This window comes from Ruditapes philippinarum, unplaced genomic scaffold, assembly GCF_026571515.1.
Source record: "Ruditapes philippinarum isolate M1 unplaced genomic scaffold, ASM2657151v2 ctg723_1_1_1_1, whole genome shotgun sequence".
NCBI classification, from domain to species: Eukaryota; Metazoa; Mollusca; class Bivalvia; order Venerida; family Veneridae; genus Ruditapes; species Ruditapes philippinarum.
Genome location: NW_026866929.1, coordinates 198710 through 220656, shown reverse-complemented (window position 1 = coordinate 220656; position 21947 = coordinate 198710). Strand labels below are relative to the sequence as shown.

General features: G+C 32.8%; 2 protein-coding genes across 2 annotated transcripts; both read left to right on the top strand.

The window, feature by feature from the left end:
* The first annotated feature begins 595 nt into the window (after nt 1-595).
* LOC132734233 (probable serine/threonine-protein kinase ifkA) lies at nt 596-14192 on the top strand. Its single transcript, XM_060720937.1, has 9 exons — nt 596-699; nt 6462-6561; nt 7018-7106; nt 8905-8977; nt 9726-9797; nt 10456-11417; nt 11473-11628; nt 12729-12994; nt 13998-14192. The coding sequence occupies exons 2-9, from the start codon at nt 6484-6486 to the stop codon at nt 14126-14128; spliced, it is 1827 nt and encodes a 608-aa protein (XP_060576920.1). The 5' UTR covers nt 596-699; nt 6462-6483; the 3' UTR covers nt 14129-14192.
* A 928-nt stretch (nt 14193-15120) lies between these two features.
* Nucleotides 15121-21607, top strand: LOC132734251 (uncharacterized). The gene is made up of 5 exons (XM_060720955.1): nt 15121-15715; nt 16488-16917; nt 19725-19947; nt 20449-20553; nt 21225-21607. Exons 2-5 carry the CDS (start codon nt 16764-16766, stop codon nt 21397-21399), a joined length of 657 nt encoding a protein of 218 aa, XP_060576938.1. The 5' UTR covers nt 15121-15715; nt 16488-16763; the 3' UTR covers nt 21400-21607.
* Nucleotides 21608-21947: the final 340 nt, after the last annotated feature.

Below are 21947 nucleotides of genomic sequence, written 5' to 3'. Positions count from 1 at the left end.
GAATGTTTAATAGATCATAGAATTGCACTTAATTTAAGTGGATATAAATCCTACATGTATAATATTCTGAAATAGATCTTTATAAACGATCGAATTCCATTTAAGTTCCTTCATTGGCCAGTTTTGTCTATCCACATAATTTCCAGTTTCTCCTGAATGACTCTAAACTTATAACTATGATCCATCTTTTAATTTTTTCAACAACATGTAATCTTTCTCATTTCCAACGTTTCCATACTGTATGTGGAGTTTGGGATTTAGGCAAATGAAAATTGTAAAATGAAACACATCATAATTCAGTAAGTTTCAAATCCATTATTCCCAATGAAGGGGTTTCGCCCAATTTTCAGTTTGGTCAACATCAAAAATTGTTTATAATTTCTCGAAAATCGGATTCCTGGCGAAAAATGTACTACATAAGGAATTCTATAATAAATACAGTACAGTAGACGTTTAAATATGATTTTTTTTTTTCAAAACGGCTTTATTAAGTTTTTTTTATTTATATCATGTATATTTCTTATCATCATATAACAAGTTACACTTAATTTTTGTATCATCGACCATTCCTTGCGCCCTACTACCCTGCGCCCCTCGTATAGGTTGAATGCTACTATTTTCCGATAGATGGACGGATGTCCACATGTGAAAATATATTATCAAAATTCTCATTTATAAAACAATTTTCTGTATAACCAAGTAAGTATTATAGATAAGCACGATTTCTTTAATGTTTATTTTTAACTTGTATTTTTTAGAATTGTTTTGACATAGATCTACATGATAAACAGTTATTTGCAAGTATCAAGTATTCGGACGAAAAGATTTCGGGTAAGTTGTGTTCTGAAAGGAAAGCCGGGTACTCTCTCTTTCTGTCTCCTTTCCATACCCGCCTTCTTTCTTAACGGTTAATTTCGGCTATATCCTGGATTAGACCCCGGGTTTAAAACCAGGAGTATATATAAGGTTCATTCCGTTTTCTTTAGTGTATTAGAACCCTATGTATTTTTCAGGTCTAAAACTTGTATATAATACACTAAAGAAAAACGGAATGAACCTTATATATACTAAAAATTGAAATAAAAAAAATGACAAAAGAATGAAAATCTTCTTTCTAACAGTTTTAAAGAAATTAATATACTAAAGAAAACGAAATAAACCTTATATATACTCCTGGTTTAAACCCCGGGGTCTAATCCAGGATATAGCCAAACAGTTTCCACACTTGCAAACCACAGGCTATTCTTATCAAAGCTATCCAGTTGTGTATCCTCATTGGTCTGACATATGGTAGGTTAAATAGTTATTTAAAATACTTTGGTGTCAAAAGATGTGCTGAAGTAAATACTGTGACAAAGCTATATAAACAGGTCTAGGATTTCATGATATTTATGGATAGTTCTAAAAATTTAAGGATTTTTCAATTCATAAATTTACAGATATTCAATGTGAAATTTGCGGTTTTTAGTTTTACACTAAAATCCGCAGCTTAAGACAAGTTTTTTTATTGATTGTTTATATTTACAAGGAAGTGGCTAGCCGTACGGCTAGAACTTTTGGCTAGCCGGATGCGAGTCACGTACGGCTAGCCAAAACACACTGTATTAGCTAGCTGTAAGTCACTTTTGGGAATCAAATCAGTGTTGATGATTAATTGCCTTATTTTATGCACATATACTGATATTTGTCAAAGAAACAATATCAATTTCGAATGGTTACTTTTTTTATTTTTTCGAACATTTTGATAACAAAATATACGAACCAACTAAAAACATTATTTGTGCTCTTATGCATCTTTAAGTGCTTAAAAGCACCTTTAAAGTGTTTTTTTTTTTTTTCGATAATTGAAACAATATGTATATCGTCGTATGTACGCGACACACGTACGGCTAGCCAAAAGTTCTAGCCGTACGGGCCCGTACGGCTAGACACTTCCTATTTACAAAGGTGAGTTTCATCTTTGTATGATGATTTTTGAATTTTTGTTAAAAGTGAAAATTGAAAGTCATCAAATTGTTCTGAATCTTACCATACTGTTACATTTATTTATATAATACCTAACCTTATTCATTTTAACCTGCGGGTTTGAATTTTAATGCAACTTCTGCTATTTTCTAACAATATGTCTGTAAATTTACAGATAAAAAAATTTGTAACATTATGGATCGTCCAAAAAATTTACAGATTGTCCATAAATATCATGAAATCCTAGACCTGATAAAATCAAAAGCTTTTCTTTGGTATAATAGATTTTAGGTAAGAGAGTTATCTCGGCCCTATACCAACTCGGCACACATCAACTCTGCACGGGTCTAATCGGCCCCACTTAGAAAAAAACATATTGAAGGTATTAACTTTTTCTGATTATGTTATCACAGCAAGCTGTTCTGCAGAATTAAAGTATATTAAGAAGAAATTTGTTACGTTTATTCTTGCAGATTCGTTGAAAATTAATATAATGCAAATGTGTTTCCTTTGATGCTTTTTGTTTTTAAAGTACTCTTCAAAAAAATATGAAATAAAAACATGTTAACTTATTATCATAAGCTTCAAATTAGTTGTAGGTGCTCATTAATCAAATTTGAATGATAGTGTCATTCATAATTATCACCTGATTAATCTGTACCTTTAACCCATTACTTCATATACACGCCTTTTAACGCCTTTTTCACCCCCCCCCACTTTTTTTTGTCTCAAAATGATGAAAAATGCCTTATTTAGGCCCCAAACACTTGTTTTTGTTTGAGAAATGTTGTTAAAAAATTGACCTCTTTTTCGGCGCGGCCCCCCAACCAAAAGATACATCAGGGGTTGCCAGAAGGGGATGTGCCCCCTTCTGTTTTGGGGGGTTGAAGGGGGCGGAGTCCCCCTCATCGCCAAGAAAATTTGGACTTGTGAGAAGCTGTAAATGACCCCAGATTGATCATAAGGTAACGTGTAACCAACGCTGAAAAGCATTTGACTCTATCTCAATCCATTGATAAGTTGCAGCACTTTGAAATCAATTTTGATGGAAAAAATCAACGCAAATAGTGATTTTTGGCAATTTTGAGATGTCCCCTCGTTGCCATGGTAACAGAAAATTTAAGTCTGAGCATGTTGTTGCAAGGACAATGGTCCAGTCAACATTTGTGCAAGTTTGATTAGTGTTGAAGCCGTTTTTATAGTATTATAGCAATTTGAACTTGTAACGGGAGACTTTTCAATGAAAACAGCCATTTTTCACAAAATGCTCATGAAGCAATGGGTTAATGAAAAAAATAAAAAAATCTACAAAACAACAATTTTTCTTCAAATTTATATGACAGGCCATGTTTAAACATGAAAAAACGCGATTTAGGGTAATTTCAAGTATTTTCATAATTTTCAGTTAACCCATTACTTCATATACACGCCTTTTAACGCCTTTTTCACCCCCCCCCCCTTTTTTGTTGTCTCAAATGATGAAAAAATGCCTTATTTAGGCCCCAAACACTTGTTTTTGTTTGAGAAATGTTGTTAAAAAAATTGACCTCTTTTTCGGCGCGGCCCCCCAACCAAAAGATACATCAGGGGGTTGCCAGAAGGGGGATGTGCCCCTTCTGTTTTGGGGGGTTTGAAGGGGGGCGGAGTCCCCTCATCGCCAAGAAAATTTTGGACTTGTGAGAAGCTGTAAATGACCCCAGATTGATCATAAGGTAACGTGTAACCAACGCTGAAAAGCATTTGACTCTATCTCAATCCATTGATAAGTTGCAGCACTTTGAAATCAATTTTGATGGAAAAAATCAACGCAAAATAGTGATTTTTGGCAATTTTGAGATGTCCCCTCGTTGCCATGGTAACAGAAAATTTAAGTCTGAGCATGTTGTTGCAAGGACAATGGTCCAGTCAACATTTGTGCCAAGTTTGATTAGTGTTGAAGCCGTTTTTATAGTATTATAGCAATTTGAACTTGTAACGGGAGACTTTTCAATGAAAACAGCCATTTTTCACAAAATGCTCATGAAGCAATGGGTTAATGAAAAAAATAAAAAAATCTACAAAACAACAATTTTTCTTCAAATTTATATGACAGGCCATGTTTAAACATGAAAAAACGCGATTTAGGGTAATTTCAAGTATTTTCATAATTTTCAGTTAACCCATTACTTCATATACACGCCTTTTAACGCCTTTTTCACCCCCCCCCCTTTTTGTTGTCTCAAATGATGAAAAAATGCCTTATTTAGGCCCCAAACACTTGTTTTTGTTTGAGAAATGTTGTTAAAAAAATTGACCTCTTTTTCGGCGCGGCCCCCCAACCAAAAGATACATCAGGGGGTTGCCAGAAGGGGGATGTGCCCCCTTCTGTTTTGGGGGGTTTGAAGGGGGGCGGAGTCCCCCTCATCGCCAAGAAAATTTTGGACTTGTGAGAAGCTGTAAATGACCCCAGATTGATCATAAGGTAACGTGTAACCAACGCTGAAAAGCATTTGACTCTATCTCAATCCATTGATAAGTTGCAGCACTTTGAAATCAATTTTGATGGAAAAAATCAACGCAAAATAGTGATTTTTGGCAATTTTGAGATGTCCCCTCGTTGCCATGGTAACAGAAAATTTAAGTCTGAGCATGTTGTTGCAAGGACAATGGTCCAGTCAACATTTGTGCCAAGTTTGATTAGTGTTGAAGCCGTTTTTATAGTATTATAGCAATTTGAACTTGTAACGGGAGACTTTTCAATGAAAACAGCCATTTTTCACAAAATGCTCATGAAGCAATGGGTTAACATACACGTGGTAATTGATTGGTGATAATGAAAGTCCTTTAATGTCCTTTTCGAATTTCATTTACCAAAATTCTAATAATTATTTAAGAAAAAATCTAACCACGTTTGTGAATAAGTCCATATACACGGATAAAAATGCACCACATGTTTTTTGTATGTTTGGTACACCATATGTTTTCCATATGTAAAGCATATGTGTTTCATATGTTTTGAGAAACATGTGTATAAGAACATATGTTTTTCATATGTAAGATTAACATATGTTAAACAGGACCATATGAAAAACATGTGTCAACAAACATATGTTAAACTCACAGTTATCACATGTTTTTCATGTGAATAAGTTTTCATATGTTAAATATATGTGAACTTTCATGTGTTTTTCATATGATAAATTTATGATTATATATTCTTTAAGATTTACACTTTGAACAGTCTTAATTAGATTCTACATGATTGTACACAAATTCTTAAAAGATTCTTGGTTCAAGCATCTATGTGCTTATTATGGTTATGGGGAGAATAGTCTGCCATTCATTTTTATTCATGATTTTTTCTCCCTTTGTATATGTTAGTGTGAAATTTTAACAATCAAGAACCCAAAACGAAGTGATCGGTAGGGAGTGACCATCATATCATAAATATGATGCTCAAATTAAAATTGATCAATTTTGTAAGTTCCAAAAAGCATTATTTATAAAAATATGACCAAATTTTACATTTTATGTAAATAAAGGGAGGTAATAAAAAGTTTATTTTCTATAAAGTCTAAGTCAAATTTTCAATAAAAAATGAATGCATATATTCTAATGATTACATATAATATGTACAAATACTTGCAGTACATATTTTACATATTCTTCGATGTTTGAAAATTGTTTTATAAGCATAATTATATACATATAATACATATGAAAATTGTTTTATAAGCATAATTATATACATATATATAATTTCACTTAAGTGTGGTGTTAAACACCTAACACTTGTAAAATTCTTATGAATGATCAAGTTCAAACAAACCAAACTCTGGAACACAAGTTTATACCGTTTGTTATGAAAAACATGATTCATGTAAATCCATATGAGAAAAACATAAGTCTATACCATAAATGTAAACATACAGTTCCTTTTCTTGGAGAAACACTGTTTCCTACCATATGAAAAACATATGTTATCCTACCATATGAAAAACATATGTTATCCTACCATATGAAAAACATATGTAATACATGTGTATCCATATGAAAAACATGTCTTTGCATCATATGTAAAACATATGGGGTACTTTTCTTGGAAACACCATATGTTTCTACCATTATCCATATGTAAAACATGTGTGTCACATACGTTTAACATGTGATGCATTTTTATCTGTTTACTACAAAGCCTAAGTATAGAGCTGTATGTAGTATGCAGCATTCAAATAATGCCTCAGGGGTCAGGATTGGCCCCACTTCAGGGGTTTCTTGATATCAAACAGTCTGACAAAGTGAAATTCTAAAAGGTCAATTTCAAGGCAATGTTGAGTTCAAGCCAGCAAAGGGCCTGGAATATTCGGAAGCCATTGGGAGAGGGTAAGACTGCAAAAAGTAAAAAAGCTAAAAAATTTCCTTTGAAAGGATAATTCAGAATCATATTTGTTATGCCATAGGTCACTATAAATCACAGTTTGAATTGCAAGTGATTCACACTTAGATTTGTGTTGTAGGTGCTGACATTTACATACAAACATGTCATCTGGAGGATATCAGAGGGAGTTAGATCTAGCACCAACTGCAACTATTGATAAAGTTGCTTTAAACAACAAGGTAAGAAAATTACAGACTTTAATAAAGAAAGATATACATGTTATTTACCTTCTTCCTTTTTATGCAAAAAGATTTAGTTTCATTTCAGTTTAATAACAAAATGTTGTTTAGTTCAGGTGAAGCAGATATTTCATGAACAGCATAGCCAGGAGTTAAAGATTCAAAATTTTAACAGTTTGTGACTTGTAATTTGGTTAGTTGATGAAGACGTGGGTTTATAATGCCTTAGTGTGCTGTAAAGGAGATTTGATATTGCTATTAGAAGCAGATATTATAGCTCTATCACTACGTACTGCATATCAGTCCCTGGGACCAAGTCACATACCAAAAAAGCATCTTGTTTTACTAAGAATAACTGTAAAGCACAAAATTTACAGGCAACATTAGTGGATATATCATACTCAGTACTTGCAGAGCTTTGGCACCTACATATTATTGTTTTCTTATGTTTTACAGGTTGTGCTAATGAGAGCTATTGTTAGACGATCCAAATTACACCTCATTAATGGTTTAGTAAAGAAAGTTCATAAATTGAGGGACAAAAAGTAAGTTTTACTGTTTCTGAACAGTAATTTCTATATTTTATCCAAATGAAGTGCCTCTTGAATTTTTATTAACTTTGAATTTTTACCACATTATAAAAAATTAAATAACTGAAATGCTGTTTTAGTATGTTTCAAATTGTAATAATTATACATACGTTATACATGTTTGATCTAATGAGATAAAATCAGCATTCTAATCTGTATAAACATGAAACATACAAATTAATATTCATCTATAGTATTCAGGTGTGGTTAAACTGATGATTCTACAGGTTTAGAAACATATAGTTTGGAAAAAAACAGTGTTTAGAAGTATTAACAATTTAACTGACAAATAAAGAGAATTAAGACTCAATTACTTGGAGAACTATGCTTATGAAATCTAATGCCATCTATATCAAATGCAACTATTACAAACTTGTCCAAATATAAATATTTAGCAACAAAATGACAAGTCTCCTAATTATATAAATTTTCTAATTTAAGTTAAAAAAAAAGAAAAGAAACACAACAAAAAAGCTATTTGTTAATACAGAGATATACATCAGAAAGCTGATAATATATGTTGTTGAGTAAACTTGATATTACAGTAAATCAGTTTTAAGTCTTGTCAAATTAAATCTAATTTCACAGACATATTTAAGAATAAGTTATTTTATATTAATTTTTTGCAGTGCTCTTCTGTACTGGTCGGGGACCATCAACCGGACACTTTTTTAACGTTTTTCCGTACAGATTTCATAATTTTTAACCTAGAGATCTAAAAATTTGACAGTTCAGCTAGGTTCTTCTCTTAACTAACAAACTAGTTTGTTTATTTTTGATTGTATTGACACTTATATCTGAGGCTCGACAAGGAGGGTATCAAAATTACCTAAATTGTCTACACTACAGTACCATGTGTCCGGAAAGATATGTACATGATGTGATTTAATTCAGATAAAAGCTTTGTAGTTTTGATTTTTAACATGTGATACAATATTTCAGCAACAAATGCTGAAGTTTTGGATATTCTATTGTTTACTCTGTAAATGATTATAGCTGGTATATGAGGTCAGGCATTGCTTTCTTGACCCCCAAATTTCTACGTATACATTCTTGAAATAGACATTAAAATATAACAATTTAAGGAGGTTGAAATAAATTTATTTACTTTATATTAGAAGAAACATGCATTTATTGTTGATAAAAAAGTGACTGACAACCACTGAACAAAGAAAATACTAAATTAAGCATTTTTGGGGCCGTCCGGGTTTGGTGGTTGTCCGGTTTTGGTGGTCCCCAACCAGTAAATGAGCTATACATGCAAGTCTATTCAATATCACTGATCTGGTTATTTGGTATGGCTATAAACTTGTTATTTGTTTTATGCCAATAAAATTATTTGAGTTGAGTTGGTTTGTCAACTTGATAATATATATGTAAAAACTCCAAAGACAATAATTCTCCCCAAAATGTTCAAATTGTAAAATGCTGACAATCAATTCACCAGGGCACTTGTTGACGAAGCTTCTGTGAAACATGAACTTTAAAAACCTGGTATCATCACATTATGTCGTTTCTTGTTTGGTTTTGAACGTGAAAACATTATATGAGCCGCGTCATGACAAAACCAACATAATGGGTTTGCGACCAGCATGGATCCATGCTGTTCGTTTTCAGTTTCTCTACTTGTTATAGGGTTTGTAAGCGATCAGCATGGATCCTGATCAGACTGCGCGGATCCATGCTGGTCGCAAACCCATTATGTTGGTTTTGTCAAGGCGCGGCTAATATTTTCACCTTGCTTTTATTATAGGGGTTCAGAAGATCAGAAGAAACAAAATAAAAACAAAGCTGACAAAATGCTGGAAGATATAAAAATTATCAAGGTAAGATCAATTTAACTTGTAGATGTTAGTTATAGTAAATTATAACAAGTTGTTAATGCTCTGTGTATTAATATGGTTACAGTGTCTGTTCTAGAAATAGAAAACTAGGGGTGAATTTCCACCCTCACTTATAAAAAATAAGATGGATTTTCAAAAACAAGGGGTGCCAATACAAAATGCAGTAATTGCACAACATTTCATTCTTCCAGCCCATATAAACATCACCTTATAAAATTGATATCAAAAGACAGAAGCATGTTATTGACACATAAAAACAGTCAAAATTACAAGATAATCTACTTTTAAATGGCAATTTGTGTACAAATTTGAAACTTAGAATCAACTTGTAAATGGTGACCTTTTTTCTCTCAACTTAAAATTATTTCATTTTCATCTGATCAATATTATTTCTGATATCAGGTTACTTATCTGATATCAAAATAATTATCATGCAAGTGTAACTGTTATAGGGCAGTTGCCATGGCAGTTTCATGATAAAATTAAAAAGAATCTATAGAATACTTTACTATAGCATCTTTTGTTGTATATACATGCATGTATGTGTAATGAGTGTGTTCTTACTCACTTGGGGCATGCCATCCACATAAATGTTGCATACCTTAAATAACATTTTTGTATCACATAACCTTGACAGTTGAAAATCTTTGCAAATTAAACGTGTAGTGATGTTTTGTTTGTATTACCAGATACTGAAAAACTCATTCTTTGTCTTTTTTTGTACAATCAGGTTTTGAAACCAGACTATGTGTCAAAGTATGCTTTAGGTACAACTGTAAAATTTGAAGAACTGGCAGCTAAGGTATGTAATATTATATGAGCCGCACCATGACAAAACCAACATAATGGGTTTGCGACCAGCATGGATCCAGGCCAGCCTGCACATCCTCGCAGTCTGATCAGGATCCATGCTGTTCACTATCAGTTTCTCTACTTGTTATAGGGTTTGTAAGCGAACAGCATGGATCCTGATCAGACTGCGGGGATCCGCAGGCTGGTCTGGATCCATGCTGGTCGCAAACCCATTATGTTGGTTTTGTCATGGTGCGGCTCATATGTTTGAGATATCAATTGGTTAATAATACTGATTTAATATTTAAATATTCTTTAATTACATTTACATTGTACAAATGGCACTACTGTAGTAAATATATAGAATATTTACCATAATTCTAGTTTAAACACTTCATTTAATGAGGAAATTTCTTGGTTTATAAATGTAAGATTTTCTAAGATAAGATATTTTACAAAACTCAAGTGTCAGAATTTTCTGATGAAATAACGAAAAAAAAAATAATAAAAAAAAATAAAAAGACTTAAAATCAAAAATCTTTAAAAGGAGTTACTTCTAAAGAATGTTATAGATTAATTGTTGGCTACAGTATGTGTAAAGTGGCTTGTTTTCCACAATTACAAATTTCAAATTGTATGTTATTTAAGTGTTTTCTTGTGTATGATAGGCAAGCACTACACCAGAAATGCGAGCGTTAGCCAGGCTTGCTGCACACAAGTTTATAATGCAGGAAGTGGACAAGTTCAGGCAGGCACATGAGGACTGGAAAGATCTTGCAGCATATCTGATGACAAAACATACATCCAGAGACTTCAAGAAGAAGAAAACAAAAGAGACAAGAAAGAAAGTTGAAGCAAACGTTTTAGCCTCAGAAAATCTTGTACAAAAATATCTTGGTCAAAAGTTAGAGGGTAGAACTGATTTAGAAGATGTGGAAAATGAAGATGATGTTAATGGGGGTGACGATGATGAGGTAGATGACAGCAGTAATGAGAATGAAGATATTGATGAAAGAATTCATGTAAAAAATAATATCAGAAATATGAATGAAAGGATGGGGACGTTCAAGAAGACTGACTCAATTCAAGATCAAGAAAGTGATAATTTAGAAGCAGAAAATAGTGATGATGATGAAATCATTGACAATGAAGATGTTGATGATGATGATGATGACAATAATAATGACTCTAATGATGATGACAATAATAATGACTCTGATGATGATGATGATGACAATGATGATGAAGATGATGATGAAACAATACAGGACATGAATGATAAAAAACAATTTTCAAAAATTAGAAAAAGTGAAATTGATACAAAAGAAAGAGTGACAAAGAAAACAAAAGGCAAACATAAAGACCCAGGAGGATACAAAATTACTGAAAATATCCCAAAGAAAAGTGTTTCAGCAGAGAAAGTGGAAGGTGAAATGATTGTTAAGAAATTAAATTTAGCAAAAGATTTTGTAGATGATGATATACCAAAAATACTATTAAGTGATAATGAAGATAAACAAGTAAAACATAAAAGGAAAAGGAAAGATTTATTTTTCGATACTGGGGAAGATCATGACAGCGGTAACCAAGATGGAGATGAAAATGAAATAAATGACAGTGGTGATCATGGGTTTAAAGAAAATGTTAGAAAAATGATGCTAGAGGGAAAAATTTTTGAAAAAAAGCATTCAACCCCAAAAATTTACAGCTTTAAAAACTTTTTTTGTAGGCTCTTTAAAAAACTTTGGGGACCTTTTATGGGATGTAATGGGTAGTCAATATAGATCTAATGAAGACTGGAAAAGAATTCGCCATGAAACTAAAGAACAGAAATTTGGCAGGTGTGTATAACTTATTAGTATGATTTTGGGGCTTTTTAAAAAAGGGACCCTCTTTTTTAAAAGGGTTTTTAAAATAACATTTTCCCGCTTTTTGGAAGAAAATCCCCCTCTTTTCCATTATTTATTGGGATGGGCCAAAAAACCCTTTCAAAAAGCCTTTATGTTCTAGAACCCCTTTATTTCAGTAAAAATAGCTAGACATTCTCACTCAAATGAAATCAAAAGAGAAAAGCTTTATTACCAGTGATAACTCAGCAAATATATTACCAACAAAAACTGAAAATACAGCTGTAGCCTAGTGGCTATAGTGTCTGCTTATCTACCCAGGAATCCTTGGTTCAAGCCCTGCTAGAATCATCATCATGTTTCAGTTAATATTTATATAAAGTTTTTCAAATTTTTTTAGTCCCCCCGAATAAACATTCCCAAATATTTCAAAAACTTCTGTCGTATTAAGCTTAAAAATTCATTAGTTTAACAGGTTTGTTTTAGTGTGGCCAAGTGGGGTTTAAAAAAATACATCAAAACCCAGGGAAATAAATTTGGGTTGGGCGGCTGCGTGGGCCTTTAAAACCCCGTAAAAAGGGGAAGCTGTTGTCAGTGGTCTCTCTGAGGAAAAAAAAACTCATTGCTTAAATACTTTGGTTTTGGGTTTCCCGGAAATGGGTTCAAGAAATGTGTTTAATAAGGGAATTTGTAATAGCTTTTAACCAAAAAATTTGAACCCAAAAAATTAAAATTCCCGTATGAACTTAAAAAAAAAAAAAAATGTAAGTAGCAATACAAGTATGCCATAGTCTTAAATGAAGAACTTCAATTTGAATAAATCCATAAAAGAACATATTACTCAGTATTACTTTTTATATGCAAACATTTTCCCTTGGGGCCTTTTAACAAAAATTTACAAAGAGTTGGGAAAACAGGAAATTTAAAGTATATAGCCCTTTAAATTTTGGGTTTTGATAAGTATTTCTAATCTGGAAAATTATTTTCAAAGTAGGAGTACTTCAATTTTTCTGATAAAATTCACTGTTTTCTGATTAAAGAATAATTAATACTATTAATTATACTTAATATATATTTCAATGTAATACTTTCAGTGGTAGAGGACAGGGTCCAGTGTTTAGAGGAAGAGGTTCTTCAAACAGTTTTATGTCTCACAGGGGTAGGGGTTTTTCAGAAGGTCCCAGAGGAAGGGGTTTTGCAGGTGGTCCTAGAGGAAGGGGTTTTTCAGATGGGCCCAGAGGAAGGGGTTTTTCAGGTGATCAAAGAGGAAGAGGTTTTTCAAGTAGGCCTCATGACCAAGGCTTTGGTGGTAGAGGTGGTGGCCCAGATAGAGGGAGAGTAGGATTTGACAAAGGACAAGGTAGAGATTGTTTTCCAAATATATTTGACTATCACATTTTGAACCCTATGAGCTTAATTGAATTTGGTGGTTTAAAAACATTTAGACAAAGGATAAAGGAATGGTCAGAATTTGGTTCACCTCATCTTTATGGATGCAATATGTGGAATTATTTATGATGTTTCACATGTGAAGAAGTTGACAACCACTTGTAGGGAATAGATAAGAGATTTTTAGTTGTGTTATTCAGGATGACATTTACTTTCAGATTCAAGTTAAAACAATTATCAATATTTATACATGTACCTGCAGTACATAAATAGGGTGGAGGGGTAGGGGCTATAATGGAATCATCGTTTTAGTGATACGGAGAACACATTTAAATCTTGTAATGGAAAACTACAATGTCCACACCATAGATATTTGGCAAGTTGCATTACCTTGTTGTCCTCTGCAAAAGTTATATAAATCATGTGAAGTTACTTAATGCATTGGGCATAGATATTAAGCATGTAACATTGCCCAGTGAACTTTTATAAAAATATATCAATCTTGCCCCTGTGGTCACAAAAGCCTTTGCCCAGGGCCCACTTAGTTTACATAAACTATATAGTAAACATGTATTAAAATCTCACCCAAAATTATAATGCTGATTGCATTGATATTTGGCATGTAGCATAACGTTGTGGTCTTCAGCAAGTTTGTATTTGGGCATATATTGCTTTTGTGGTGCTCTTGTTATCCATGTTAGGGATATCTGTAGATGATTCTATGTAGTATGTCTCATCTGGTCTGTTTGTACAAAGTCTTATAACAGTCTATATACTAATTTTTAGAGACAATGATATCTTATAATGTACACTGTACTCGTCATTTTCTAAAATCAAATACATTCTGTGATTTAAAAAATACAGGAGATGCATGTAGTTTCTACATTTTAATTACAAAATGTTCCAGACCAAGTTTCTCTCTTGTCATGAAATATGAGAAGTTATTTTTACTGTTTATTTTTTTCTATGAACAGGAGGAAGGCAGCCTGATCAGAAGAAGTCAGTAGGTCTACATCCATCTTGGGAGGCAAGCAAAAAACGTAAACAAGAACAGAAGGCTGTGCTTCAAGCATTTGAAGGAAAGAAAATAAAATTTGACGATTAGTAAAACTGTTGTATTACATTTTATTAAAGAGGACATGGATTATGAATAAATATATTTTTAAAGACATGTTTTTATTATTTGTTTGCTGCGGTTGTTGCAAACTTGAATTGTTAAATATTTTATTAGAAACAGAAACTGGAAGAATGTCGAATCAAGAGTGGATAAATCCATTTCTAAGTTAGTTAAAAAATGAAACGTGAAGCATGTTTAAAATTAGACATAGTTTAAATGGCAACAAGTTTAAGTGCAGTTAAAATCCAGTTGAAATTATGTAATGTGCAGCTTTTTTTATTGCCATATAACATTGAATGCTTTAATATGTAAGGTATGTATCCCGTATTAAAATATGCATTTGGTTAGACATAATAATTTTAGCTCGATTATGGAACAAGTCCTGGCATCTACTATTGATTACTTTCTGGTGTGATACGTAAATCATGATGATCCCTGGGGTGAGAGGCAGACACCTTAACCACTAGGCCACCGCTTCCCAAATATGAGCCGCGTCATGACAAAACCAACTTAATGCGTTTGCGACCAGCATGGATCCAGACCAGCCTGCGCATCCGCGCAGTCTGATCAGGATCCATGCTGTTCGCTTACAAACCCTAAAACAAGTAGAGAAACTGATAGCGAACAGCATGGATCCTGATCAGACTGCGCGGATGCGCATGCTGGTCGCAAACCCATTATGTTGGTTTTTGTCGTGACACGGCTCATATACATTTTACAGTGGTATTGGGTTTTCGAGTTAAGGTCCTAAACTTCTAAATTCTTGTACTCTAACATGCCGTTATTAAAGGGCTTTTTGCATTTTTGATAAACATTTGCTTTTCAAATTTACAAAGTTTCAAGTGATCATTTTCCCACAAATTGAGCGCATAACGGAATATACAGATTTACATTTTCAGAGAAGCAACCAAATGCGTGTATAAGTAAAATGATTTTGTAAATTAAATGAGAAAATAAACTTATAAAGATCAACTGGATACATTTATTGATGTATTGTAGATAAATTTCTTACGTCACTTACAGAATCGTTATATTATCCACGTTAAAAATAGACAGCCGTAATTATATGCGTCTAACCGCATAGACACACTTTGTCCCCTTAAGGCAAAGCACTTATGTCATTATAATACCGATACATGATTTTAATAAACCAAAATCATGCAGTTTTGTAATTTTTAAGAACATTTTCCTAATGTTATTCTAGCGCTTCACATAATCTCTAGTCAGTTCTTTAAACTTTTAATTTTTGATGCAATTTCGCGTGAGCTTTTATATGATAAAAACATTACACGGACAATAAAAACAAGCCAGTTGTCGAATCATTGACTGGCTGTATTACGTTAATGATGATTAGTGACCATTATTTACATATGTTTTAGCTCATTAATATATCGTCCAATCACTAATTTACTGTCTATACACGATCACTTTTAGGGAAGTATTCTATCTTTAGAATAGTATATATTTATCTAGGTGTATGTCAGCGAATTATTTATAGTAACGTGAAAGGAAATATATTTGTCTTAAAACGCCGACAAACGTCAAAGCAGCATTAATTGGTAAAGCTTAAAAAAGGTATGTAAGATTCTTGAAACAAAATTATTGTAGATTGTAAAGGGAAATAAAATTTCAATTTGAGAATTTAATACCTGAAAAAAAGCTTCACGTAAATTGAATTATACAGGGATTATAGGCGCGCGATTGATACGCATGTTATAAAAAATAGATTTATACGCATCAACATTTAACAGTGAAATAAAGTAGATTATGTAAACGGTAATCAGGCACATTGTCACCGTTTCAAAGATATTTGGGCTAATTATTTACAATTTTAAGTTTAAAAAGACATTAAATTGAAAGTTTAGTCATCTACATTTCACTGCTTCATGTGCAATACAACAGTATGGAATAAAGACTAATAACCGGTATTAACCCTAACATTAAAAATTATTTCTAACATTAAAATGACGTATTAGTGGTTAGTTTTTGCGTAAATGTGAAACATAATGAACATTTATAATGTACATCTTCGAGAATGTCTTCTAAGTAAAGTTCCCGGTAGCATATTGTTACGTCAATTCAGTCTATATATAATTTCAATTGTGATTGCGGTTTCAGTAGAGTATATATTTTAACTGATTCAAACAAGAGAAATTTCACGATTTTACGCTTTGTTTATAAATATTTAAATAAATTTAGATTCAACTTGCTTTTGTTTAAAGACCTGGGTTTTGTAACACTGGTGATATACATGTAATTGAAGGAAAGTCTGGTGCAGATGTAAAATCAGCTAAACGTTATTTTGTTTACAATTGTATAAATATTAACATTCATTTCAAACAATAAGTTTCAGGACGCTGTTAAGTTAATAGACTTGTATTGTAATGGCCGTGTCGTAACTAACCGGAGTAGTGTATCAGTGAAAGTGAGTAAAGGATCGTCAACACTTTGAAACGGAAACTGAAGGCGAAAAAGTTAAACGAATTCCTTTTGGGTGTTGCCAGTTTGAAGACTGTTAAAGCCCGATATTAATAAACCACAGAAAACTTCGTTGTAGAAAAAATAAGACTACATATAGTTTCCAACAATTTGATAATTGGACGATAGAAATAGATGAACAATAATGAATTTACTTAATATTCTGGTTGTTATGATTGCTATCGTGCTATACTTCGAGCCAATAGAAACTGCAAATAGAAGACGAAAGAAGAATAAGAAAAATAACTTGAAGAACAAACCAATTCATACCGACCCGACGGACTTAAATAATTTGTTGCGTAAGTATTATTATGCTTTATAAATGCATCTGTAACAATATTTTCATGCACTAGTATACAGACCTCTTGGGTGTTGAGCTCCATTGAGACTTATTTTCATTTTCCGAGTTCAAAACATGTGGAACGCGAATATAAAAAAAGCAACAATGCGTAAATGTAACAATGCTAAAAAGCGAAACTGCGAAGAGACAACAGTTATTATTTTGACTTTGACCTTGATGTGACGATTTAAAATCATATCACTTTTGTTCAGAATCATGTATTTACAAAGGCATTTTTTTTTCAAAAAGCTATTTTCTATCAAATCAAGTGCATTTAATGCATGAAATTTAAATAAATAACAATCCTTACTAAAAAAGGGTTGGTTAAATGATATTTATATGATAGTACCACGGGAAGTATTTGTTGTCGTCTTATATAATACCTGGAGCTCATATATACAGCATTTTTACATTTGAGAATTATTAGAAAACATCTTATTTTGCATAATATTGACATATTTCGACACGACCTGATTACCCTTTCATATAAAAATGTAAAACCTTGAAAAAAGGTTTAAAGATACAGAAATGTACAATAATTATATTAAAAAAATGAAAGTTTAACGATCATTTAACATAGCTGGTATGTACAAGGGCTGTCCAAAAAGTTCGTGGACTTCGGCTCTATTGTTCACATTTTTTAATTTGCGTACACAGTTTAACAACAGACAAATAATGGAACATGTCCTTAACATACATTGAAAAAATCAACACAATATGTTTACAAATAACAATTTTGTGTCACTTACAAAAAACAAGGGGCACACGATCCGGCGCACGTTAATGATAAAACAACATGACGTTCGTGACGTCGAAATTTAAATTAAAAATGTCACCAGCGTCATTGCTTCTGAAAAGACATTTTCGAGTGTTCAATGTCTCCGGATCATATAACCATAACCATTTTACTGTGTGTTATGAGAAGCGAGAAAGAAAACGGTCACCTTTTCGCTCCATTTATGTATTTTCTGATCAAAGATCAGTAAATACAAAGCTGACATTCAATCTCTGACACAGAAGTTTCACGACAAACCTAACAACAAGTAGTTCTCAAAACAGCTTAAAACGAGCGATTTAAAAGAAAGAAATATTTTTATTTTGTTACAAGTATCCAACAAATTACAACGCATTCAAAGTTTAAAAGTAGCGTTGGCAATAAATGCACAATCACAAATTACGCGGATGAATATGATTTTAATCAATGAAAATGCAATTTTTAGCGATGTCGATTACCGAATATTACACAAATAAATCTGACTGCCTAGTAGTGCGCTACATGTCGGACTGTTTGGGCGAGAAGATTTTCGCTAAATTATTTACTTCAATTTTAAACAACAGGTTTATCCTGAACAAAATACCTCGAAATTAATAAGGATTACAAACCCGAAATGCAATGGAAGTTCTAAATTTAGAATGACTTGATTTTATTCAGGCATTGTTTGTATAACTTCTCCGTGGTGCAGGGGTAACGCGCTCGTTTAGTGTGTGAGAGGTCTGGAGTTCAAATCCCAGTCGAGGCAACTTTTTTTAAATTCTTTTTTAAGTGTCTTTGTTAAGGAAGTAGCCATGATATGCAAGGATAAAGTGTGGCTGTCATAAAAAATGAACATAAATGATTTTTTGATGCAACTCTAGTTATGCAAAATTCCGTATGTATCAAACTCTGGTGCCTTGCAAGATGAATTATAGTACATAAAAATAAACTTATACAGGAAAATACATACAGATATACAGTACGATTTAGATTGCAAAGATCAGAAAATACCACCGAGCTTGCAGCCCTTTGACTCGTATAAGGGCCCCGAGAGACGACCAGTTTGCGCTCTTTATTGCCATTTTTAGTAATATCGACACACGGACAGTGTTATCAAGTAGATTCATTTATCAGTTGGTGATTTATAATATTAATTTAAAACCACCATCTTTAAACTTTAAACAATATGATTCTCAACAGACAATTATTATCTGCGGTAAATCAGCGCTTAGTATTTATCATCAAACAAATCAGGGAAAATACATGTAGTACAAACAGTAACTACATTTGTTTATTGTAAATACGCATATATCCTGATGAATAAAATAAAATATTCTTCAAATTTAATTGTCTGGTCAGAATTGAATGTGCAGACCCAATGCAGAAATTAAACATGCCGTACAGCTCGCAAACCTTTCATTACAAACGTCCTGACAATTCGCCGCTTTCTCAAAAAGTTCGTACATGCACGTTATATTATCGCTCGCATTTAGAAACGTCCCTTGTATCGTAGGGTTTATTTTTCTGATGGTGATTTCCTTTTTCAGATATCTGTTGAATATACTGTATTGAGAAAAAATTCAAATCGTTTACTATACTGTAGTAGGACATTGATACTTTATTCTTGCATAAAAACCGCGTGCGCGGATATGCATTCATGCCATAACTGATAGATTTTCGTGACCAAGCGTCTTTGTTGCACGATTTCAATGACGGACCAGGAACTTTTATTATCAAAACGTAACTTTCAAGTGATGTCGCAATGGCACAAACGAGCAATAGTTTATAATACGAATACAAATAACGAAACGCGGAAAACCTCCATAGAATGTATACTTTTATGCAAGAATAACAGCGCTATTGCACCTTTTTTCTTGTATTAACAACTGCAGAAACACTTGGACTTATTCAATCCGTCTCCCTGTATCCTCGTGCTGCAGCATTTAAATAAACAGTCTGAATATGAATAATGACACTTTTTCCATTGAAATCTTTTTATTTTCTCATACAAGCTAAATGTCGAGGCGGAGACAATGAAGGAATGCCGTCATTATTCAGCGGGATGTTTCTGTCACCGAAAGAAATTGACATTCTAGTTGAAGATACTAAAGAAGAAATGAAACCGTCTGTTGCAAGAAGGTCGAGAACGAGATTCGTGCAGAAAAACAGACTTTCTAAAAGAATTGGGACTTTTTCAACATCATCCAGTCCGAAAGATCAGACATGCTGTGAAACGTGTGTTTCTTTAGTATTTTCCCAATCATCATAATCATCATCACCGTCGTCGTCGTCTTCATTGCTTTCATCATCATCATCTTTACCGTCGTCGTCATCATAGATATTATCATCATCATCATCTTAACTGTCGTCGTCATCATAGATGTCATCATCATCATCATCATCATCTTTACCGACGTAGTCATAATAGCTATCATCCTCATCATCTTGGTTGTCATCGAAATCATCTCTTCTTGTTATCCCCTCTTCTTTCATACACATCATTATAAGTGTCGTTATCGACATCAATTTTGTCATCGTTGACGAATCATCATAACAATATGATTGTCACTTCTTTGAAAGTTAAAAAGTTGTATAAAGTTAAATTGCTTATAGTTCAAGTGTAATATGCAAACAAAATGGTATTTGGCACTATTCAATCATTGATGAATGTGTGTGTTTGTTGTTGTTGTTGTTTTGCTTATTTTCTGGTCATGTTTTCATTATGGATGTTTGCAGTGAACTTAAAGTTACGGCCCCGGGACAGGTGATGGTGGATGGTAAATCAATGTCTGTGGTACATATGAACCATTCCTACCAGTATGTACAGGAGGGGGAATGTGTGTAAGTAGAAATAGTGTCTACTTTAATTTAATTGAAATTCCGTATAAAATCAGTACACAATCACTTAGTTATCACGAAATTGTTTCCTAGTACGTGTGCAAAATTACCTCCCTGAATTTAGTAGAAAGTTATCCCTCTTAAATCGGACCAAAGTTGTTTCCCTCAAATAAGAATACAGATGTTTTCTTAGAACCAGAACAATATTATTTCTTTTTAAACCATTAAACAAACGCCTCCTTCAAATAAGTACGGACAATGTCCATTGTGAACCAAAACAAAACGTTTCCATTTCCATTAAAGTAAAGACAAAGAAACTTTATACGTTCAGAATTTGTTTGTATATTTTTATTTGTCCATTAAAATTGCTGCTTCACGAAACTTATTTGATAGGTTTCAGGTCGCACCAAAAAGGGTAAAATGATTAGCTAAACAACGAGGGTAGAATTTATCTAAATAAGAATTTACGGAAAACGCAGACTATTCACGAATTACATTTATCTTGACATATTTTTTTAACAAAATGCTTTAAATTCCCAGCAGTTATTCTAACCCACAGTATTGCGACGCTATATATAGTTCTAACAGTAAAACTTAATTTTTTGACATAAAATGTTGCGATGACGGGTATCTAAACAGTTCAATACAATCTTATTTTGACTTTCGTATTTCAGCAACCCTGGCAGATCGTGTCGAGGAATCGGAATTTGTACCCAGTCGTATAAGTATTCATTCATGCTTCTGTACGACCCTGATTTGGTGGGAAAAGTTAGCCCGCCGGTACGATATGGACGGGTTCCAATCAAGTCACACTGTGAATGTATGAATATAGGAAGAGTTGTTAAATAATATCAGGAATACTTGCAAATTGGCATTAAAATAAAATAGATTATCTTGTTTTACTGCGGGAGTCGTTCCAAATCAGAGATGAGTGCATTTTAAATGCCAACAAACTAAGTATTTGGTGCTTCAGTAAACAGATATTTGTATGATATAAGCGTATGGACAAGTACGATTTTTTATTCATAATTTCAAATGCGAGAAGCTAATGTTATTCGGAAACGTTGATGACATCTTTGTGCCTTACATGTTCCCCTTTCATTCGTTTTAGTGTACAATGTTTTCCAAATAGTGTTTCTTTAATATTGACACAGATGCATTTTCAATAAATATGACATAGATGAAAATATTTGTTTTTTTTGTTTAGAGTTTGCAGAGGTGAAAGAATTGCGTAGATGTGTGTGATGATATAGCATTTTACAAAAACATTGTAATATTGGTTTAAAGGACCATTCCTCAGAAATGCTTCCATTTTCATTTAAAAGCTTTTTACTTCAAGTGTCCTGTTATAGTTTCCAAAAAGCTACTTATTGGCCATTTACCTGAACCTTTTTTAT